Source organism: Odocoileus virginianus, chromosome 26 (genome assembly GCF_023699985.2).
Source record: "Odocoileus virginianus isolate 20LAN1187 ecotype Illinois chromosome 26, Ovbor_1.2, whole genome shotgun sequence".
Taxonomy (NCBI): domain Eukaryota; kingdom Metazoa; phylum Chordata; class Mammalia; order Artiodactyla; family Cervidae; genus Odocoileus; species Odocoileus virginianus.
Window position 1 is genome coordinate 46,886,049 of NC_069699.1, and position 17,416 is coordinate 46,903,464.

General features: G+C 59.8%; 3 protein-coding genes across 13 annotated transcripts in view; 1 reads left to right on the forward strand and 2 right to left on the reverse strand.

Annotated features, from left to right (window-relative positions):
• RNF123 (ring finger protein 123) overlaps nt 1-4,136 on the reverse strand; it is a 27,439-nt gene extending 23,303 nt beyond the window's left edge. For 3 of the 10 annotated variants that reach the window (XM_070456061.1, XM_070456055.1, XM_020916047.2), the window contains exons 1-2: nt 1,819-1,920; nt 103-220 (exon numbers count right to left, since the gene is read on the reverse strand). In XM_070456061.1, coding sequence (XP_070312162.1) covers nt 103-184 — 82 coding nt within the window. In that variant the 5' untranslated portion in view covers nt 185-220; nt 1,819-1,920. The other 7 variants (XM_070456057.1, XM_070456058.1, XM_020916063.2 and 4 more) reach the window with 7 other exon arrangements.
• On the forward strand, nt 2,729-7,662 carry MST1 (macrophage stimulating 1). Of its 2 annotated transcripts, none has more exons than XM_020916064.2 (18): nt 2,729-2,838; nt 3,711-3,858; nt 3,937-4,049; nt 4,130-4,244; nt 4,325-4,461; nt 4,544-4,664; nt 4,799-4,917; nt 5,074-5,263; nt 5,431-5,561; nt 5,648-5,750; nt 5,893-6,029; nt 6,119-6,154; nt 6,247-6,367; nt 6,526-6,603; nt 6,747-6,893; nt 6,974-7,080; nt 7,182-7,321; nt 7,428-7,662. In XM_020916064.2, the coding sequence occupies exons 1-18, from the start codon at nt 2,787-2,789 to the stop codon at nt 7,587-7,589; spliced, it is 2,157 nt and encodes a 718-aa protein (XP_020771723.2). In that variant the 5' UTR covers nt 2,729-2,786; the 3' UTR covers nt 7,590-7,662. The 2 variants fall into 2 exon arrangements, with proteins under 2 accessions (XP_020771723.2, XP_020771724.2); XM_020916065.2 differs by having other exon boundaries at nt 2,730-2,838; nt 5,095-5,263.
• Nucleotides 7,663-8,092: 430 nt separating this feature from the next.
• Nucleotides 8,093-16,744, reverse strand: APEH (acylaminoacyl-peptide hydrolase). The gene is made up of 22 exons (XM_070456068.1): nt 16,657-16,744; nt 16,449-16,581; nt 15,859-15,985; nt 15,394-15,481; nt 15,219-15,294; nt 14,966-15,129; nt 14,662-14,799; nt 14,474-14,565; nt 14,351-14,391; nt 14,144-14,265; nt 13,629-13,689; nt 12,379-12,476; nt 11,866-11,917; nt 10,913-11,001; nt 10,338-10,476; nt 9,759-9,842; nt 9,595-9,675; nt 9,160-9,248; nt 8,859-9,049; nt 8,643-8,745; nt 8,455-8,561; nt 8,093-8,361 (listed from the first exon to the last, which is right to left on the reverse strand). The coding sequence occupies exons 1-22, from the start codon at nt 16,666-16,668 to the stop codon at nt 8,256-8,258; spliced, it is 2,193 nt and encodes a 730-aa protein (XP_070312169.1). The 5' UTR covers nt 16,669-16,744; the 3' UTR covers nt 8,093-8,255.
• Between the last annotated feature and the right edge of the window lie 672 nt (nt 16,745-17,416).

A 17,416-nucleotide genomic window follows, 5' to 3' on the forward strand; every position in this document is an offset into this window, starting at 1 on the left:
GGAGGGCCCGGGGCTCAAAGGACCTGGGACATGGCTGCCTCTGTGTCTTCTTCCTGCTTCCCTCAACACTGGGAGCCTCCTCCCCGCCCTGCCAACCCTTACCTGTGACCCTGGATTTCTCAGCATCTGAGGTCAGTTTATAGCTCTTGCGGGAGAAAGCCATGCCGCCCTCCTTGGATGCCATCTTTCACCTCTTGTGGGCAACCTGTAGTCCTGAGGGCTTAAGCAGAGGCAGAGCCTGTCTATTTGAAGGAAGCCAAGGGCTCCCATATTGACCTCAATCCTGGGGTGTCAGGAAGGCCTAGGAACAGGTGAAGCCACTGCACGTGCACTCACGCATGCACCAACCCAGGAAGTCTCTCACCACTCTGCCAGACCCTGGGGCCCTCCAAGCAGGGGTTTCCAGCTTGCTACACAGGGAGGGTGGGTGGGGGTCTGGGACCACGTGACAGTACCCCCACCCTGACCCAGTGCTCACTCAGGCCCCGACAGGGAGCAGATGCCACATGTGTTTGTTAAAGCAAACTATTAACGAACGCCTCAACGCAGTAGGAAATCAGACCCAGGTGTCCAAAGGGAGGTGGCGCAGGAACAGAGCTCCTGTACCCTTCTCGGCTATCAACCATGCTGGGTCCACATGTGGAAGAGAGAACCCTACACCTAGTCCACCATCCAAAGACCTTGGTGTCATCTCCAGCTGCAAGTCTTACTGACATCCAAGGCCAGGACCCCCTGCCTCAGTTCCAGGATCCTCCTCCCTTCTCTATTCCAAAGACCCGCCAGTTTTCTTGTCCCCACCAACACACACAACATCCCACCCCCTTAAGCAGCAGCTCTGCCCTCATTACAGAACACACAGTTCCCACTGCTGTCCATCCCTCACACAACCATGGTGTTGTTATAGCTGCTTCCGAAGGGGCACTAAGTCGCTGGTGCCAGCCTCACTGATCTAGAGCTGTGTTGCCCAACACAGCAGCTGTTAACCACATGTGGCTCTTTAAATTTCAATTCAAGTTTCACAGGGCTTCCCAGGCAGTGCTAGCGGTAAAGAACCCGCCTGCCAATGCAGGAAGACCTAGGAGATGTGGGTTCAATCCCTGGGTGGGGAAAAGTTAAAAAATTTAAAAGTCAATTTCTCAATTCGACTGGTCACGTTTCAAGGATTTCCGTGGCCCCATGTGGTTAATGGTTACTGGACTACACACCGAAAATAAAGAACACTGCCACCATCACAGAAAGTTCTATTAGTCGGTGCGGGTCTAGAGCCCAGTCCGCTAGCAATGCCTGAGACAGAACTCCTCGCTCTTATCTCACCCCAAACAGCTCCTCTGCTCCCGCCACACATTTTTGCCCACTCCCAGTTGGCACCACGCCTGCCCCTCAAGAAGGCGACTCCCTGCCCTGCCGCCCGCCACCGGCCTCTGACATAGAGCAGGTGCACGACAGGTTAGACGTTGTCACGGAGCTGATGAGCAAACCTTCCGGACATCCACTCCAGGTGTCAGGTGCTGAGGACCCAGGTGGGAGGCGGGCCTTGACTTTTGCCCGGGGGCTCCCTGTCACGTCGTCCCGTTCAGCCCCGCCGAGGGTTCCGGGCTCGGAACCGAAGCCACCCCCAAGGACGCGAGGGCACCGCTAGTCGCCTCCGTCCCGGCCCCAAGCTCTGGAGGACCCTCCAGACCAGCTCCGGCCCGGAGTCCGGCACCACAGGCTGCGATCCCTCGCGCGGCAAGCACTCTCACAACTGGACGGGCCGGGGACGCAAGAGGAGCCACGGGGAAGCCCGCCCATCTCGGAGCCCGGCCGCCCCTCACTCACCCCCCAACCTCCGGCGCGGAGTCCCGACTCACAACATCCGCCCAGCTCTCGGCTACGGCGTCCGTCCGGGGCCAAACCGCGCGGCCGCCGCGCACGCGCACGCGCACCGACCCGCACCCGGCCTCCACTAGGTGGCACCCGCCTCTGCAGCCTCCAAGCAGGGATGTTCCCGGGGCCCGCCTCGCCCCCACTGCCCAACCTCTTTCGCCGCCGTCCCCCACCTGCGCGGGAGGAGCTCCTGGCCCAGCCGTGCCGTTAACGCTGTGTCCTGAGAGACCTTGGTCGCCTATCTCTCTACTCCTGCCCGTATTTGGAGATCCGGCCCACAGGTCCGCTAGGACGTCCGAAAGGCTGCTCCTCCCAGGGGTCTCTGCCACCTGTCACCCTCACCTCCATGCAGGCCAGACGCGTGGCCTCGCTCACCTTTCCCAGGGATGGCACCTCTGGCCGGGCGAGGAGAGCTTCCCTGGTCTTTGCTGACAGGGGCGTGGGCAGACCTGCCTCCAGTGGGGGCCCATCAGTCATCAAAGCAACAGGGAATTTTCTCCACTTTACAGGGGAAAGCTGAAGCTCAGAAAAATTTAATATCACCACTTTCAAGCTGGAATCCTGGCCTCCGGCAGCAAGCATATCCACACAGCCCTTCCCTTCAGAGGGGCCTAGACTGTGGGGGCCGCACACCCCCACCCCACAGCACCTCAGGTGTCCTCAGTGAACCTTTCCAACACTGCCCACTATATTGGGAGGCTTCTTGGGGGTAACTATGCCAGAGTGAGTACCCCTGTACTTCACCTAGGGGGATTGAGGCCTGGCGTATCACCGCCGTTACTGCCACTGGGCTTCAGGTCAGATCCCAGAAAGCCTAGAGTGGGGGTGTGGAGACAGAGCCACCCAATCCTGTAGGGACAGGTTTCACAACTTCCTGGAAGGGGCCGTGGTGGGTCACAGTGCAGCCTCCAGCCAGGAGGATGGGGTGGCTGCCACTCCTGCTGCTTCTGATATGGTTCTCAGGGGCCCCTGGTAAGTGCCTTTCGCCTCAGCCCTGATCCCCATCTGTCTTCAGAAAGGGGTCGGCCCCAGGCCCATCCCGCTATCTGAGCCAGGAACTTACTTTCCTACTGAGCGTGTAGCAGTGAGTGACCTTGGCTTCTTTCACAGAGCTGGGCAGCCAAAGGAACACAAACACATTGCCTATTCAGGCCTGCGGTGAAATGTCTGCTGTATGTTTGAGGCAGTGTTAGGACCACACAGTCACATACACATATGTGGGCATTTATCCCTTATGAGCCAGACCTAATCCTCCTACCTAGCATATACCCTTATGCTGGTTAGGCGACTCAGACAGTAAAGAATCTGTCTGCAACGCAGGAGACCCAGGTTGGGAAGATCCTCTGGAGAAGGAAATGGCAACCCACTCCAGTATTCTTGCCAGGAGAATCCCATGGACAGAGAAGCCTGGCAGGCTACAGACCATGGGGTCACAAAGAGTTGGACAGGACTGAGCAACTAACACTTTCAGCATTTACCCTTATGCTGGTTAGAACTTAGACTTGGAGTCAGAATGCTTGGGTTGGGCCTTTGCCTTGTTAATAAGATAGCTCTGAGCCTTCACATCCTCACGTGAGAAACAAGATGGCATAAGCTCCATAGGGCCAGCACCAGCATGCACTGCGCTGAGTATGTTTTACAGCTGAGCCCAGTGCCTTGCCCACTAAACAGGTGCACTAGTGATTACAGTCATGTCTGAGCCTGCCCCTCCCATCCAGTTACAGGGGTCTGACCCTTGAAGGGATCACAGGGTCCACTCCAGAGGCCTTGTATTTTGATCTCCTGAATGAATAAAGTGTGTGCATGCTGATATACCTGTGCTGATTCTCATGCCCACCCTGCAGGGCAGCGCTCGCCCTTGAATGACTTCCAGGTGCTTCGGGGTACGGAGCTGCAACACCTGCTACACTCAGTGGGGCCCAGGACTTGGCAAGAAGATGTGGCAAATGCTGAGGAATGTGCAGGCCGCTGTGGGCCCCTCCTGGACTGCAGGTGAGTGGCCACTGGACCTAGATAAGACTGGAGAGAGAGGAACCTGGGCACTGGTGACCCTGTGCCTCTTCTTCCCAGGGCCTTCCACTACAACTTAAGCAGCCATGGTTGCCAGTTGCTGCCATGGACCCAGCACTCACCTCATACACGACTGCAGCGTTCTGGGCGCTGTGATCTCTTTCAAAAGAAAAGTGAGTGGCTGCGAAGGGTGCGCTGCAGAGAGGGCTGCTGAGGTCTCTGACCTTGTTGATCCCGGGTCTTTTGCTCCCAGACTATGTTCGCACCTGCATCGTGGACAACGGGGTCGAGTACCGGGGAACTGTGGCCATCACCGTGGGTGGCTTACCCTGCCAGCGCTGGAGCCACAGGTTTCCCAATGACCACAAGTGAGACAGACAGCAACTTCCCTCTTCCTCTGCTGGCCTGGCTCCTGCCCCCAGCACGCACTGTATTGCTGCTCTCACAGGTTCACACCCACACTCCGGAACGGCTTGGAGGAGAACTTCTGCCGCAACCCGGACAGGGACCCTGGAGGTCCCTGGTGCTATACAACCGACCCTGCCGTGCGCTTCCAGAGCTGCGGCATAAAGTCCTGCCGGGAGGGTAAGCGGCTCTGGGTCAAGCCTGGGGCGGGAGGCGCGTGCCCACGCCCGTCCACGAGCCCATCGGCCCCGTGTGTCTCCAGCCGCTTGCCTTTGGTGCAATGGTGAGGATTACCGCGGCTCGGTGGACCGCACCGAGTCAGGACGCGAATGTCAACGCTGGGACCTGCAGCACCCGCATCCACACCCCTTCGAGCCGGGCAAGTACGCGGGGGAGGGCTCGGCGCGAAAGGAGGGCGGGCAAGGGGAGGGTCGAGGTCTCCAGGGGCGGGGCGATAGAAGGCCCAGTCGATGGGGTCAGACAGGGGAGTACTAGGCTCTTGTTTACTAACCCCCAGGTTTCTGGACAAAAATCTGGACGACAACTATTGCCGAAATCCGGACGGCTCGGAGAGGCCCTGGTGCTATACCACCGACCCACAGATGGAGAGAGAGTTCTGTGACCTCCCCCGCTGCGGTATAGCGTGAGGGCGGGGCCTGGGAGGGCACCTGGGATACGTGGGGGCGTGGCCTCGGGGCGAGGGGCGGGGCTGGGCGTGATCCGGCGGGGATCCAGAGACCCTGGGGCTCCGCACCAGCCCCCGACCAGGTCTCAGTTCCGGCTCCGGCTCAGACCGGCCTCGGTCCATCCAAGGGTCCGAGGCACAGCCGAGCCAGGAAGCCACGACGCTCAACTGCTTCCGCGGGAAAGGCGAGGGCTACCGGGGCACAGTCAACACCACCGCCGCGGGCGTGCCCTGCCAGCGTTGGGATGCACAGCTCCCACATCAGCATCGCTTTGCGCCTGAAAAGTATGCGTGCAAGTGAGTTGGCTGGCAGCCGCTGGGAGCTGAGTACTCCTGGGGGTTGAGACCTGAGGGGGGTCCTGGGCGGGGCTTGAAGGAAGGCGGGACCTGGGGAGCTGAAGGCTGGACTGCGGCTCCCGCTGGCGGGCTGGGACCCACCTGGGCTGAGCAGCGTGCCTGCACAGGGACCTCCGGGAGAACTTCTGTCGAAACCCCGACGGATCGGAGGCGCCCTGGTGCTTCACATCGCGGCCTGGCATGCGCATGGCCTTCTGTTACCAGATCCGGCGCTGCACCGACGACGTGCGGCCCGAGGGTAAGGCCGAAGCTGGGGCTGGAGGCACGGAGCCAGAGAGCTGGGGCGAGAACCGGCTGACGGTCGCCCTTGTCCGCCCACTGCAGACTGCTACCATGGCGCGGGGGAACTGTACCGCGGCTCTGTTAGCAAGACCCGAAAGGGCATTCGGTGTCAGAACTGGTCGGCTGAGACGCCGCACAAGCCGCAGTAAGCTTGTCAGCACGCCAGGCATCTCCCAGACCCAGGCCACAGGCCCCGCCCGGGACAACGCCTAGGGTGGCAAGCCTAGGCATGTCTCACTGCGAGTACTTGGGGTTACCGTTTGATCTTGCTCCCCTCTTCGGCCTAGGTTCAAGCACACTTCTGCCCCACACGCGCCCCTGGAGGAGAACTTCTGCCGGAACCCAGATGGGGATAGTCACGGGCCCTGGTGCTACACCATGGACCCGGGGACTCCATTCGACTACTGTGCGCTGCGGCGCTGTGGTGAGCACCAGCGACTCAACCCCGGGGCTCCGCCCTTAGCCTCCACTGCCAAAGGCTGGCTCCCTTAATGCCAAATTTGGATCTTTCAGATGATGACCAACAGTCGTCCATCCTGGAGACTGCAGGTACAGACCTGGGCCAGGTGTTCCTTGTGGTCCCTCTGCACCCCCCAGGTCCATCCAGTCGGGGGTCTCATCCAGCACACTCTGTCCCCCAGACCAGGTGCTGTTTGATAAATGTGGTAAGAGAGTGACTCGAGTGGACCCGTGGCGCTCCAAGCTGCGTGTGGTTGGGGGCCAGCCTGGGAACTCACCCTGGACAGTCAGCTTGCGCAACCGGTGAGGCACGACTGCCTGATTCCCCAAGATGGGCCGAAGCTATATCCTCTGTGCCTGTGCTAGTAGCGGGGTGGGAACCTGCCTGCACCTGGAGGGGACCTGGAGATGGCAGGTCCAGCCTGGGTCTCAGGACCGTTTCCTAACCCGCTTTCCCGCAGGCAGGGCCAGCACTTCTGCGGAGGCTCCCTAGTGAAGGAGCAGTGGGTTCTGACTGCCCGGCAGTGCTTCTCCTCCTGGTGAGCCTCCCTTAGGTTTGGGGACCCAGTCCCAATCCCCTGCCTTCATCTCCCCCCTCAGCCACCTTCCCTGGCAAGTCACCAGGTGAGCGCTGGGCAGCAGACCCCGAGTCTCAACTCATCTAGCAGAGCTTCTCTCTCAGCCATATGTCTCTCGTGGGCTATGAGGTGTGGCTGGGCACCCTGTTCCAGGACCCACAGCCCGGGGAGCCAGACCTGCAGCGCATCCCAATGGCCAAGATGGTCTGTGGGCCCTCTGGTTCCCAGCTTGTTCTGCTCAAGTTAGAGAGGTGTGTGAGAAGTCAAGAGGGTGTGAGGTGGGGCTGGGCCTTATGGCCTCAGCCCCTGAAAGCCCTCATTCTCGCTAAAGACCCGTGATCCTGAACCAGCGTGTGGCCCTGATCTGCCTGCCCCCTGAGCGGTATGTGGTGCCTCCAGGCACCAGTTGTGAGATTGCAGGCTGGGGTGAGACCAAAGGTAAGAGAACAGCGCAGGGGCATGGACTTCTCCAGGCCAACAGGCCCCGACTTGGTTCCTACCCACAGACCCTCTCCTCCTTCTCATTCCCTTCACTGTAGGTACAGGGGACGACACGGTCCTAAACGTGGCCCTTCTGAATGTCATCTCCAACCAAGAATGTAATGTCAAGCACCGAGGACGTGTACGGGAGAGTGAGATGTGCACTGCAGGACTGCTGGCCCCTGTGGGAGCCTGTGAGGTCAGTGGCAGGGTCCCTGGCCAGCTGAAAATATACTGCTTCACCCCCGAAGGGGCTAGTCTCTGCCACGGCCCAGGCCCCCCTCACCAGTTCTTGCACCTACCAGGGTGACTACGGGGGCCCACTTGCCTGCTTTACCCATGACTGCTGGGTCCTGCAGGGAATTATAATCCCCAACCGAGTGTGCGCACGGCCCCGCTGGCCAGCCATCTTCATGCGTGTCTCTGTGTTTGTGGACTGGATTCACAAGGTCATGAGGCTGGGCTAGTCACAGCCTCAATCCTGTGTGCCTTGGGAAGGCCGAAGCTTTCTGTCTGACATAAAGCCACCTTTCCTCTTGACGTTTGTGCAGGGTGCTTCTTAGCCTCTGCTTTTGGGGAATGAATTGGCAACTCTTCAGCAGGGCCTGCATGGCTCAAGTCCAATACATCTTAGACGGGGTGATCTGCCCTAGGACTGCCTTAACCTGTGGGTGCTAGACAGGCCCTGCTAGAAGGGCAGGGCCTCACTAGGCCCCTAAATCAATGGCAGGGAGAAGAAAGTGGTGTAGGGCAGTTTCTAACACAAGGGGCTGCAGCTGAGGGAGCTAGCCTGGTGGAAAACTACTTGGCCAGACAGGTGACAACTGAGCCTCTCACTGTCCCCTCCCTCTCACACTGCAGGTAGATGCCATCCTGATGACTACCATACCCAGGGGCCTACGGTCTCTGAACCCCAAGGGTGGGGCTGGGTTTAGGGGTAGCTTGGTACAAAGTACCAGCAGGAACCAGACTCTGTCTCCTCATTTATTATGAGTATGCAGCCCACGTTCCTCGGCTCACCCATCCATGAAGTCCAGAGCCCAGGAAGCCTCTCACCGCTCTGCCAAACCCTGGGGCCCTCCAAGAGCCCAGTGTGGCATATGCCACCCAGCTCGTGCCGAGGGGGCAGGGCTTCAGTGGCCCAAGTGCGTACATATCCAGATCACAGTGTTCATGAAGCTGTCGGATTCCACCTCTATCTCTGAGAGTGCATGGTTGCTTTTGGGATAGAGCAGGAGCCTGGGGGATTGAGCAGCAGTGTGTAAGGATCAAGGTACCTTTGCTGCTCGCCAGCCCACCAGCTGCGAGGGCTGTCTTACTGCATGCACTCACCGAACAGGCACGTTCCGGGCCTTGAGGGCACGGTAATACTCCATGCCCTGCTTGAAGGGCACACGCCGGTCCTCCTGGCCAAGCATCAGTAACACTGGTGTCTTCACCTAAGTATGCAGGGAGCAGTGGTGAGCAGGGCCCAGGGCCCTGGACAGACTGGTGGTGGGTAGGCGAGGAGGGCTCCATACCTGAGGAGTGTACTTGATGGGTGATTTGTTCAGCATCTCACACCACAAGATGGGGTCTGGCAGGCAATCGCTGTTGTAGAGGTGGCCAGCCTCCACCACACACCTACAAGACACTGCGCTAACGCAGGCCCGGGAGCGCCGGGGCCCTCGGGAGCTCCATGAGGATATGGAGGGGAGGGGAGGGGAGAAGGGCGGGGGGCCTGTGGGCACACCCACCAGTCAGGGATGTCCGTGTAGCCGAACAGGGAGGCAATGTTGATCACAGGGTTCCGCACCACGCAGGCGCCGTAGGTCTCGGGGTACTGACCAATCAGGTGGCAGGACAGGAAGCCGCCATGGGAACTACCCAACAGGGCCACTCGGCCCGCATCAAAGTGTTCCTCCTGGAGCACCTGCTCGACTGCAAACTACAGGGTGGAGCAGATCATGCTGCAGCCAGCGGCCTGCCCGGCTGAATGGAGCCACACCCCCGCTGTCCTACCCTCCCAACCTGTCCGGAAGCCCCAGTCCCTGCTACCTGGACGTCCTTCACATCCTGGCTGCCCACATTGCCGAGGAGGGAGAGGATGCTGTCCTGGCCAAAGCCCGTGGAGCCACGATAGTTCACTGGAAGCCAGGGAGGAACCAGACAGGGTGGTCAAGTGACATTCCTGGAGCCCTGGATACCCTTTCACTTCTACGTGAAGTAGGCCTTGGGGCCAGCTGCATCAGACACCAGGGGAAGGGGCCAAGAGGTCAGAGATGGCCCAGTGGCCACACGCCCTTTCATGGGAGTTGCAAGTTAGTCCATGGAGCCCGAGGCTAGGCCAGGGCAGTTTCTGATAGTGATTACCAGTTCAGGACTGCAGAGAGGCCTGGAGACACGGGCAGTACCCGCAACACTTGCACCGACCAGGACCACCCCATGACCACCCCACAGCCCCACCAGAGCTGCAGGGCCCTGCCCCCTCACCTAGTAGTACTGCAAAGCCCATCTTGCAAAGCATGGCTGGGAATAGCATCCAGGAAGTGACAAACGATGAATGGGGTCCCCCTGCAGATATGGGACAGAGGGTGAAACAGCCAGCTAAGGAGGGGTGGAGAGGGAGGGCAGGGGCTGTTAGGCTAGTTGCCTACCGTGAGGCGTGACCACCATGGGCACCTGGGTTTTATCTGGAGGGTCGCTGGGCTGGATAAGGATCACTTCAAAGTCAAGACCAACTGTAGGGGAGAAGCAGCAGTCAGCAGACCCAGGGCTACTGCCCAGGGTTCTGCCAGCTGAAGCCTCCGCTGTAGCTGCAGGTCTGGGGCTGAACTCTTGACACAGGAGGCCGGGTCAAGGAAGCCCACACTGTGATGCACAGACCCCAGGGGGCTCATTCATACTCCTTCTACCCTGGTCAGGGAGTCCCGTTCTCTGCAGGGACAGCATTCTGCAGGAGGTGTGGTCACAGAGGCCTTGCATACGCCTGGCTTCTTTGGGCTCCGCTATCCCACTGCAGATGACATGGCCCAATGATGCCCAGAGCAGGTGCTCAGATGCCTGGACACTAATCCCCATGATCGTCCACAAGAGGAGCAGAACAGCTCTTAGACACCATCTCAAACCTCGCCCCCACCCCACCAAAAATGAGAGACAGGAAGACAGGAAAGGTGACCACTGATGCCGTGTGCTTGGGGAACCTGGAGGTGTCCCTCTGCCCCTGCCCAGCTCACCATACTGCGCATTCTCTTGCTCTGAGGGTGGCTGTAGTACCCGGATGCTCCAGGAGATATCAGGAATGGGCTCAGCCTCTTCCAGGGACACCCACACCACCTCCTGCTCCATCCCTGCAGGAGGCAGGAACCCGACTTTCTGCCAAGGGAAAAGAGTGGGTCACAGGTGCCCTGGCTGCCTCCCAGCCTTCCAACCACTGTGAGCGTGGACGGCCCTCACTCTACTGGGCCATCTGCCCACCTCCGGAGGGCACAGCGTGGACTCTGGTCATAAGATGGTATATACACAGGCACTCACCCAACCACACAGAGGTACCCCTCCCTCCTCAGCCTCTAGGCTATTTTACGCCAGAGGACTGAGCACCTTCCCAGGCACCCTGTTCTGTACGAAGGAAACTTCAGCTCAGGCGTTCCTCCCCATGGTGCCAGATCTCGTGGACTATACTGAGCCAAGTCTGCATCCTGGCTGTTCATTAACTGACCAGCCACAGTCAAGGCTTGGGTCAGTTCCCTGACGTGGGAACTCCGCCTGCACAGAATCCCTGCTTCCTGGTCTGCGGCCCACCAACACTCACCAGGCACGGGGGAAGGCTGGGTGTGGAGAACTGGGCCACCATGAGGTCCCGGTCAATTGTGAGCAGCTTCCAGCTTCCACCTGACCCTCCTGAAGAAGGCAGAGGCCACCACTATTTCCACCCCCCTCCACCCCCACACTGCAGAGCCAGATCCCCCAGACTTGTGGCTTTACAGCCAGGTGCCCCTTCCTCCATGAACAGCAGAGGGATGCCCACAGAGGGCTGTCTCGGCCAATGACAGCCAACTGCACACAGCTCCAGGACAGCATCCTTCTCAGCCCGCCCATCCAGTGGCTGTGCCCTGGGACTGCCTGATCCTGCGACACACCAGACCCCACGGTACATCCACCCACCCCTTGATGACTCTAGTCTGCAGGGTGGCAGCTGGGCCCAGGAGGCCAGGTGTGGGGGTGCAGTGCTGATTCTAGGCAGTGGGGTCCAAGGAGTAAGATTCCTAAGCCGGAGACTGTATGATGAGACACAGTTTGGGAACAACACTTTGGTAGCTTTGTGGAGGGGTGAGTATAGCCTGGGCAGGTGGAGGACTCAAAAAAGAATTTTAGGGGCAGGATCATTAGGCCTGAGTAAAAGGAAGATGAAGAAGCCAACCCAGGGCTTCTCCTGGGCCCTGGAGAGGCAGAGGTGCCTCTGCCTGAGGTCTGAAGAGTCAGAAGGATGACTCTGGCTGATCTTGGCCAGAGAGACTTGTGTGGGTTTGAGGAGCCACGTGGGGGCTGTGCTGAGCAGTGCCAGGACACAGTGGGGGCAGGCAGAGGCAGGGAGGCAGCGTGTTGGCTGGCTGAGGGTCCTGCAGAGGCAGGGTCTTCAAAGCTGTCAGTAGAGGCTGCGGGACAGTCAGTGGTGCAGAGTGGATGCGAGCGCTGCTGTAGCCCTGTGTGCTTGAGCTCCGGCCCCTCCCCCGGCCTGGCTGGCCCCTCCTCGGCCCTGCTCACCAGCTGTCAGAGGGGTCACAGTGCCCTTCTGGGTGTCCACAGCAAACAGGTCCTGAAGCAGAGGGGAGGCCACGTGTGGCACCACATCCAAGGGCCCTTCGGGTCCTGCCCCCACCTCCTCTCTACCTTCCTGGGGACCCTGGAGCCAGGCCAGATCCATGAGTGACTACGGCAACAGCTACTCAGAACAGTAGGTGTGGCCTGGGGACCTGGGTTCAAATCCCAGTTCCATCACAACGTGCTGAGTGACCCTGGGCAGGAGAGGGAATGCCTCTGAGCCCCTTCCTGCTACCCTGAGGACCCAATGATATCACACCCCAAAGGAGTCTGGCATACTGTGGTGTCCCCGCTCAATCCTAGGGAGAAACCACTGTCCCACCTCCATCAACTCCCCGTATGGTGGTGTTCAGGGGCACACTCCCATGGCAGCCCCCATGTCCCCCAGATGTCCCAGGCCCGCAGCTCCTGGGGGTTGGTCAAGGGCTGCCTTTCAATACAGTTGGGGCCCCTTACCTGCCGGCTGCGCTGAGCTGTGTCAAAAACCACTCTCTGGCTGTCAGCCGACCAGCATCCCAGAGGCAGCAGGCTGCAGTAGATCCCAGAGAAGTTCTCTGCAAAGGTAAAGAGCTGGGGGCCATGTCCAAGAGAGGAGGGGATGGGGGGTGGGGGGCAGCAAGACTACAAGGAAGGCTGGGTTGCTGGGGAATTCTCCTGGGGCCCCACACATGGGTACCCGAGGTGATGAGGAGCTGCCTGAAGTGTGGGTTGAAGGGCAGAGGCCTCTGAGGGCCCAGGAGAGGGGCAGCTTAAGAGCTCCTGAGAGAAACAGTAGGCACTGGCATTCCTGTGTGCTGCTCTTATTGGCCCCTGGTAGGAGCGGATGCTGTAACCAAGGTTAACACCTGTCTGTCCATTACCATACTTAGCTGACTGCCTGGCCCAGGGGCCTAAATAAATCCTACCTTCTAGTATAATCACTCATTTAACCCTCACTACAGTTCCGCAAAGAGCAGGGACAACCACTTCCCCCTCACATAAAGGAATGGGAACTCACGATACTGCCCAGGAACACCCAGCTAACACGGGGCAGAGCCAGAATTCATACCAGCTGCCTCCCTGTAACCCAAAGAGAGGAAAAGGAGACCATCTCTTGTCCCTGACTCCTGGAGCGGACCAGGTGGCCTGAGAAGGCAGGAGACTCACCCCTCACATCCTTGGGATAGCCTGGGATCCCAAGCATAGCTGTGAGCACCCAAGACTGTGACTGGAGTTTATCAGCCAAGAGCCACCCTCCCGGAGACCCTGCTGCAAGGGCTTGGACTGGACAAACACTGGGGTGCGGGTTTGGAGTGGGAGAATGAACACCCTTTGGTAGGACCTGGACAAACACAGGGGTGCGGGTTTGGAGTGGGAGAATGAACACCCTTTGGTAGGGCCTGCCAACCTAGTGTACTTTCTGAGAGCCCGTGAGGGAGCAGGGGCTTTAATCAGTCACTGGAAGGACAAGAAAGATCTATGGGCTGCAGCCTGAATGAAACTGTCTCAGCTCTGGTCCAAGTAACTTCCTTCCGTCAGAACCATGCCTGATGGTGATGGCCCCACCCCCTGCGGCGGCTGAACCTGGGGTGGGCCGGCAGAAAGGGAGACTTCAGAAGGAACTCAGGACGGAAGAGCTGAGGAGGCTGGCCCCGAGCAAGGAGAACAGATGGCTAGAGAACAGAGCTGCAGGCTCCGCGGGATCCGCCCCGCCACACACCCCTTACCTCCCAGTTGCCGAGGCACGACATCCACCACCACCACGGTGACCCTGGTATACCAGTCATACTGGAAGACAACAGGGCGGTTAGGCCCACCTGGGGACTGGCAGGGCCCTCAGGGCAGGGAGGGGAGGACCTGACAGGAGCCTGATGTATCTCCTTTCTGGTGACCTGGACCAGAGGTCTGGAGAGGCCTCTGACTTTCACGAGGGGCCCAGAGCCCACTACATCCCAGCCCCTTGCAGAGCCCGGCCACGTGCAGATGAGAAGCAAAGAAAGGAGCATTCCTGTAGACAGAGAATGCTCTCCAAGTGGTGAGTCTTGACTGTACAGAGCCTCCCAGGACAGCACTCTCAGCCTCTAGGCCCTACCTGGAGAGAAGGCTGGGTGGAGCTCACACCATCACTGCACCCAGGACAGGAGGTCCACTGAGGGGCTTGTGGGGAGTCGAAACTGACTCTTCAGCTCTCATCCACCATCCCCTCCCTCCTGTTGACCTCCCCCCCCACCCCCCAGCTCACCAGGCACAACTGGCCGCACTGCTGATGGGGGGACAGAGATGGAAACTGCAGGTAGACGATGCGACACTGGTCCGGGCTCAGCCGGGGAGAAGTGACAGCCAGAGAGTCATCCGAGAGGAGCTCTGGACCAGACAGAAATGTGAGCATCGTGCAGGCTGCCAGGGCCCAGTGTGTGTCAGTAAAGCACGGGCAGGTGCCAGCACGTACCGCAGTTCCCCCCAGTGAGGTCCACGTAGTACAGGGCTGACCTGTAACCACCAGAGAGACACTCAGCTTCAAGGCCAGTCTGAGCTGCAAGGCGCCCTGCCCCACCCCTTCGACTGTCCTCACCTCCGATTGGTGCAGAAGCGGATGCCCAACCGGAAGGGTTCATGCCACCAGCCGGCGAACACCACACCTGTGTCTCCAGGGGCCCAGAAGGCCTGTAAACAAGACCACGGGGCCAGTGTGAACAAGGGGCAGTCACTCAGGCAGGGCCCTCAGACTCCAGGAGTGATGCAGGCCAAGTCAGCACTAACCTGGCCAGGGGACACACTCTCAGGGACCCCCTCAAGCACAGAGATGTTGCCACTCTCGACATCCAGCACACAGAGTACAGGCATGCCTTTGGAAGCCATGTTTTCTCCCCAGTCTTCGTAAAACAAAAACTGGTCCCCCTGAGAACACAAGACACTCAATGCCCAGCCGGTCTTGCGGGAGCCTGCCCTGCCCCCTGGAAGCCAGCACCTCCCCGGTTCTGGTAGGCACAGTGTGGGCAGAGAGCCTACTGAGTTCCAGGGCTGCCCGGACGGGCCTTCACCAACTGGCCATGGCCATGAGCACCTTAATGGCCTGGTCTGGCTTCTTCGGCCTGGCCGCCTCATCATCGCTGCCACTGACATCCAAGGCTTTGGTCTGAAAGAAGGACTCAGCCTTGGGGCGCTTCTTCTCTGCCACGTATAGTAAGTGTGTCTCCGAGTGCGACCAGGACAGGCAGCCAAAGCAGTCTGGGTGTAAGGAAGGCTGATCAAGGGGAGCCCAGGGCTACGGCTGCCCCTCCTGACCACCCTGCCTGCTCACCAGCCGGCTGGCTCACCATCCTCGTAAACTGGCCCATGTTTCTCCAGCGCTGACAGGTTGAAGCTCTTGAGCTTCCGGTTCTTCTCCCAGACCTGAGGACATCTGGTAGTCAGGCTGCCTGTCCTCCAACAGAATCTCATCTGTGGGACGGAGCCCCCAGCTGCCCACCACCTAGTCCTATACAGACTCACCTCCAAAAACTGCTTCTCCTCCCCAGTGCTTCCAGCCTTGCGCAGGACGGCTTTCATGGCACCTGAAGGAGATTCTCTGCTTAGCAGCCTGAGGATGATACGGGATAGAGGGTCAGGATGACCTCCCACCCAGTGACAGCCCATCCAGTCCCCTTACTGGTCAACCTCTTAGACAAGATTCTTGAGGCTCCAGCCTACATCCACCCCTGCAGCCCTTCTAGTCCTTCCACAGCAGCTGCCTGCCTCCGCTTCCTGGGGCAGGGCCTCTAGTGGCATCCCAAGTTTGGAGCAGACCTCCAGCGCTTATGACCATGTCACGTGAGGCTGCCTGAGCTCCCAAGGAGCAGGAACCTGGCTCCGGGCTCCCTTTCTGGGTCATACCCACACCAAAGCCCACGGTAGGCATTCAGAAAAGGCTTGCAGATGGCTGAGGCCTTGCACACAAGCTTCCTCCCTCAAACTTACTCCCCCCGGGTCTCCACACTGTTGCCCGCAGGCCCTGCAAACACCACTGAGTCCCCATCATGGAACACCAGGTACTGGCGGCAGAATCGGATGTTCTCCATGCGTTCCAGGTCCCTCTGGGTCCATTCTGCGAGGAGAGGCATGAGACTGCTCAACTTGACCAGTCCTGGCACGGGCTCCCCTCCCCCACCTCCACCTCCCTCAATCTGTCTCTAGATATTCTGGGGGCAGGATGGGTAACACTCCAGCCCAGCTCAAGTATAGGGCTCCAGAGCCTAAGCTGACAACATCTCAGGAGAGAAACCATTACTGTTCCTAGCATCCACCCGGGAAACTTGAGGGTGGGTGTGGGATAAGACAATGGGGGTAACCCTTACAAGGCCCACGCTCTGCACTCATGGGCACCAGCTCATAATACTCCAGGCAGCCCCACCCTCACCCCATACACCTGTGTGCACGGGGCCTCTTGGGGAGGCACCCTTCCACACCCACTTTCCAAGAACGGCCTTCCTCCACACACCCGTGTGCACCGTCAGGCAGCGAGCCCTCCACGTCCCCCTCCTCTCCCCGATTCCCCTTCATACACACACCAGTGTGCACCGTCCTGTAGTGACCCCCGTACTGCGTGGTGACCTCCGGGCCCAGGCAGGCGGCGCTCAGCGCGGGCTGGCGGCTAAGGCCCCGGTACAGCGCCACCGCCTCTTCGGGCTCGCTCAGCAGCACCTGCGCAGGGGACACAGCAGGGTCAGGCCCGGCCCGGGCTTCAAAGACCTCGGGAACCGCGAGCCGATCCCTCACCTGCCGCTCCATGGTGGCTCTGGGCAGCCAGGGCGAGGCGGGGCCTGCTGGCGCCCGGAAGTGAGGCTCCGGGGGCGGAGCCCGGAGAGGCCCAGCCCGCCTCCGCCACTGGCTTGCAGTGAAGTGAGAGGGGCGGGATTTTCGACGAATGGGCGAGGACGGTTAGCCAGGGGGCGGGACCTCGATGGTAAAGACGCGGGGGCCTGTAAGGAACAAGTAAGGGTGAGCCCAGCGACGGTAAAGTCGAGTCCAGCAAGAGGTGAGGGGCAGGGCCTAAGAGGTGGGATGCAAGCCAAAGTCAGCCCCAGCTGGTGTCTCCCGCAGCCCGGAGGCTGGCTGTCAGGTCCTCCTGGTCTATTGCTAGGCATGCATTCACCAGACGCTGCTCTACAGGAACAGAAAAGAAGGGCGGAGGTGTGCTCCTGGTAGAATGCAGAGCTCTGGGGCTTATGGCAAAGAAGGGAGGATACAAAGTTCACACAGGGTGTTGCCAGGTCTTATCGGACACCAAGCCTGCCCCTCCAGCCCTTCCCCACCCTGCTGAGTGGCATGTGGATGAGCACAGGAGCCTCTATCTGCCTTCCCAGGCTTCAGCCCGAGTTCTTGGGTGCACAGGGCATGGTGGGGACGGGCTCTACCCAGAACCAGAGTCCTTCCTGTGGAATGAGAAACCTGGACAGGAAGGCTCCCTCAGGACAATGGCACTGGACGGGGCAGGCTACCTTGGCAGGAGAGGCTGGCCAGTTGTCTGGCCAGAAGC